Consider the following 5,152-nt stretch of genomic DNA (forward strand, 5'->3'; position numbering starts at 1 on the left):
CTGTTGCCTTGGGCTAAGTCCGCACCGCGTACATCACTCTGTTCTCCATATCCAGATCCTGGAGTGGTGCGCAAAGGGAGCGCGCCACTCCAGCTTGACTACAGCTGTCTTGCGTTGCTCTCTCTTCAACAGCCCATAGATATCTTCTGAAGCAAAATTCTAAGATGCTATCCTAAGGTCTAAAAGCTTATTCCTTATATATCCTTTTTCCATATAAGAGTGTACCTTTTTTGATAAGAAATGTCCCCAATATATCGAGTGGGAAGACATTTATCTCTTATGCAACTTTTTAATGACCATATTCATCACTTCTGTTTGTCCTACTGTCATTTTCTCATACCTCAAAAGAAATTTCCCCAATACTTTATCTCATGTGCCCCTCCGGTTGGGAATTTCCACCATCTCAATATAGAAGTGGAAAAATACTAGCTCTTATGTAATTTTTCAATGAACCTATTCATCACTGGTATTTGTCTCCCTGTCATAATCTCTCCTTGGACTCTCTCCAAACTTTGACTTCATACAAGCCAGAAGTTAGTGCCCTCCACCATCTCAACACACTCTTCAGGTGCCCCTCTCCGCAGCGCCTTAAGGGATCTACAAAGGACATCCAACCAATAGCTGAGTGTAAATCATCCCCCAACTCTTCTACAGTCAGTCCTTTGAATCTATCCAATAAATTCTCAGATTATAATCAGGAAGGCCCTTAAAGCCTCTTAATATTCTTTCGGTATTGACATCCCTTCCGTTTTCCTTATCTTTTTGCTTTAGCCAGGCATTGTGCTCCTCCCCTGTAGGGTTGGGGTATTGCCTGACTGCTCGCTCAGCATGTTGAATCTCCTCCAAGGTTATGCTGGAACTCATTCTATGCATGGCCTCAGTCAGAACTTTAACCTTGCTCCTTAAAACCCTAAGTCTAAGTCCCCCGACTTCAGACTCCTCTACTGACAAGTATGGCTGCTCATTATCTCTGAACCACATATTTTTCCTCTTACGAGCCTTCTTGCTACCACCTCAATGGCGTGTGCGAGGGGTTAACAATGCATTCCTTCCTAACCCATCCCTGTCAATCTCTCATCAGGGGGACCTAGGGCTGGGTCCTCGACAACCTTCAACTTTTTCCTGCTAATGAGGTCCTTTGTTGTGTTGGCAGTGTGTTTTGGCAGGTCGGCAGGTCATTGTCTTGCTGCATGATGAAGTTCCCCTCAATTAGTTTGGACCCATTTTGGCATAAGTTGGCAGAAAGAATGTTTTTGTAGACTTCTGAATTAGTTCTGCTGCTACCGAGTTACATCATCAATAAAAATGAGTGAGCCCACCCCAGTAGAAGCCATGCAAGCCCAAGCCAGCCTCCACTGTACTTCACAGATGACCTCTTTGGATCATGTGCAGATGCCTTCTTTCTCCACACTTTGATTTAAAGATAAAGACACCAGGAAATAAAAACTGAAATTCAGATCTGTCATCTCATGTACATATTTTTGTTGTACAATTTTTAAAAAAGTACTATATGGGAGCTAATAAATCTGGGAAGCAATTATCCTCTCTGATGAAAAGAATGAACGTAAAATGTAAGAGATGATGACTCCAACTGAATTGCAAATAATGAGATGATTAGTGAACGAGCCGAGTTATGACCCAACAACATTTTAAGACTCAATTAAATGTAAAACTCTCGCAAGAACAACAAGAAGAACGAAAAGCTGAAATAAGAGAAACGAAAACTAAAAAAGTCAAACAATGCCCCCACAGGAAAGCACCAGGGCCAGATGGATTTGTCCCAGAATTTCTTTTGAAGTTCTGGGAAGAGATTAGAGGTGATAGATCAGATGCTAGTCATTGCCACAAAGCATGTATCTAGCAATAATTTCAGTCTTCTTGAAATCAAATAGTACAGGATCAAATGTATCAGACTATTGAACTATATTATTGATTAATACTGAAATGAAGAAAACATCTAACCAATGACCAAAGTCCTACCAGACATAATTTATAGTAATCAAACTGAATTCATAAAACCAATACTTGTATATGTTTACGTCTTATACAACACAGCAAAAAAAGATAAATTGGATCTGTGATATGGGTCATATTCAGAAAAGAGAAAGACATAACAATAGATCTTTGGAGATTTTTTTTCATTTTATTTATTTATTGTCGTCAGAACAAAAGCAGAACTCAGACACAAGTACATAAACATATGGAGTTCAACATATTGAATCATGGAGCAACATATTTATCGAATATCCTCATTTCATGTTCATGTTGGTTGGTTTACTTTAACACTGAACCTGACGTTCGCTGTTGAGTTATGTTAAGTTATTATGGACCGTTTTCTGACAGAAGCAGGTCTTCCGATCGTAGTGGAGCATTTCTATGGGAAGTGAATTCCACGTTATGTTCGGCAATTGTCTCTAATTGGTGACGGCATATCCCAGGAATGGTTTCGTAAACTCCAACTTTTGGGGTCATGGAGTAAACTGTTGCTACAGTTTGAAGAAAAAGAGTGGGGGTCGATAATTCATATTATGTTAATTGACAGCCAATTATGGTTCCGCCTGTCACGCTAAAATATTACGTCCATGATATAAACCCATGATATAACGTAAGATGGATAGTAAGATAACTTTCATATGGAAATTAAAATTATTGTGTCAAAGATGTTGGTGGTTGTGGCGGTGGTAGTGGAGTATCCAATTTCAAAGAAAATACAATTAATTGTATGCGCAACTCAGGCAAACATCCGAGCCTAAAAATAGATGGATATTATTCATTTGAAATTTGAAATTATTGCGACCTTTTGGTCGTCGGCTGCCCTGCCCAGGCTGTTACCTTGACTTTGCGGAGCATGGCAAGTATTCTGTTCCTGATTTCTTTTGTTGCCAATGAATACACAATGGGGTTCAAACAGGACGGGATGCACGAGGCTAATGACGAGCTCAGCATTCTGGCATCTGGACCGACGAGGAATAAGAACAGTTCGATGGTGTACAGCGTTAAGATCGGCACGTAGAAAATCGCCACAACAAGGAGATGCTCTGTGCAAGTTGCAAGTGCTTTGTACCTGCTCGCTAAATTTTTCATTCTAAACACGGCTGTCAAAATGCAGGCGTATGACATGACGATTAAACCAAACGGCGCGAACAGAAGCAGTATAGTCAGAGAAGAGGCAGCGGTCCACTGCAGTGTGTTATCATTGCACGATAGTCTTATCACGGCCGCGTACTCGCAAAAAAAGTCGTCCACAGTGAGTGAATCACAAAAGGAGAGTTTTTCCAATATCAAGACCAAGAACACAAAGATGCTTACAATAAGGGTCCAAACAATCACTAAGATACTGATCATTCTCATGGGCGTGTTGATAGAATTATGCCTAAGTGGGAAACATATCGCAATTAACCTGTCGTAGGCGAGAACAACAAGAGAACATGACTCTAATCCTATAAAACCGTAATAAAAAAAAATCTGTCCCACACATGCGTTGTAGGACATGAATGTATCTTTCGTGATCATGGTGTTGATAGCACTAGGAATGAAGGTTGAGCTGAGCACCAGGTCGACAACCCCTAAATTAGCCACCGCAATGTACTTTGGAGTGTGTAGGTGATGACTGAACCATATAATAGAAACTATAAATGAGTTGCACAAAACCGTTACAACATAAACGAATCCGAGGAAAAATACATATAAATCGGCATATTTTAAATGCATAAATCCGATAACGTAAAATCCCACTGGTCTAATGATTGAACCGTTTGTGCTCGAAGTCGCCAGAATTCCCATTGCACGTGTGGAGCGTGCAGGACCTCCACGTGACTGCATTTCCTCTGGGTCCTGAGAGAGAAACAGATGAATCGCTGGCAACGAAAAGATGCAACCACGTGATATTTGAGTCTAATGTTCTGCACCCAATGCATAATTTACATTACAGTACATTTCGACATTGAGCAGACGCTGTTGTCTACACTCACACATATAATATTGCATACTCATACAATCTATGTATAGATCTGCATATTTATCCTGAAGCAGTTCAAGATGAGAGCCTTTTTAATGGTTCATAATCAGCAGCCCAACTAAAAAACCCACCAACTTTGAAGAGGAGGACTTTAACGAAGCAGCTTATAAAATAAAAAGCAAACAGCTGGTGTGAAATGAAAGACGCAATTAATAAATAGAAAGCAGATATTTTAGAATAAGAGAAGTTGGGAGAACAGAAGAGTGGCTGAAGAAAATGATAATTGAACAACATAGATAAGTGGATGCGTTTTTTTTTTCATGAAACATTCCGCATGTTCAGTATATTTGTTCTGACGTGCAAAACACTAAAAACAGAAATGTGCGGAACTTACGTGCAAAATACAAAAATAAAAACAAAAACAATAAAACTTGTGGCTCTGATTTTCACTCCGGAGCTGTAAAATTGAGGAACATTTGCTTGTGCATGTAGATTTAAGGAAGAACGAGCCAAAACCCCGGACACAATGTTATAATCACCTTTGTAATACTTTCAATATTGTATTTAGTGGAGTAGTTGCGACTATTCCACATACATGTCGAAGGTAAACGTGTGGAAATATTCACACTCAGCCACGGCATTTGAATAAAAACTGATCTATTAAAGGCGCAGAGTTGAATTAGCGCAGCAGGAAAACAGTACTCACCAGTTCTCCTCAGCGTTGGTCGATGTTGAAATCCGATAGTCGAATGTACTTCTCTGCTCAAACTGCACAATTTATCTTCCGGTGTGTGTCTGGAATGCGCCTACTTGGGAATTCTTCTGGGACCTCAATTAAAATCCGCATCTGCCCTCCATTGGCTGTATTGGTACCTTAATGAAGCATAGAGAAGCATTAGTGAGCTTACAGTTTCTGTGTTGTATTTTGCCATTAAGGTATTGTATTTTGTATTGTATTTTGCAATTGTTATTTTGCCATTAGCAGACCGCCTTATGTATTAATTCAAAAATTCAGAAGATAACCTTCTCTTTCTTAATTATTTTCATAGTTTTATTACTTACTTGGGCCACATTATGTCATTCATGTCCGTGCATGTCATGAAGAATAGCCTTGTTAAAAGGGCCAGGCTATTGTGACATTTCTCCCTCATCCTGTTTCCCTGTGTTTAATTTAACATTTTATCATGTATATAG

At 39.6% G+C, this 5,152-nt stretch overlaps 1 protein-coding gene across 1 annotated transcript; it reads right to left on the minus strand.

The window, feature by feature from the left end:
- Positions 1–2,787: 2,787 nt before the first annotated feature.
- On the minus strand, positions 2,788–3,783 carry LOC133133458 (olfactory receptor 1496-like). The gene has a single exon (XM_061249555.1). The coding sequence runs from the start codon at positions 3,781–3,783 to the stop codon at positions 2,788–2,790; it is 996 nt and encodes a 331-aa protein (XP_061105539.1).
- Positions 3,784–5,152: the final 1,369 nt, after the last annotated feature.

The sequence above is a fragment of the Conger conger genome, chromosome 7 (assembly GCF_963514075.1).
Source record: "Conger conger chromosome 7, fConCon1.1, whole genome shotgun sequence".
Taxonomy (NCBI): domain Eukaryota; kingdom Metazoa; phylum Chordata; class Actinopteri; order Anguilliformes; family Congridae; genus Conger; species Conger conger.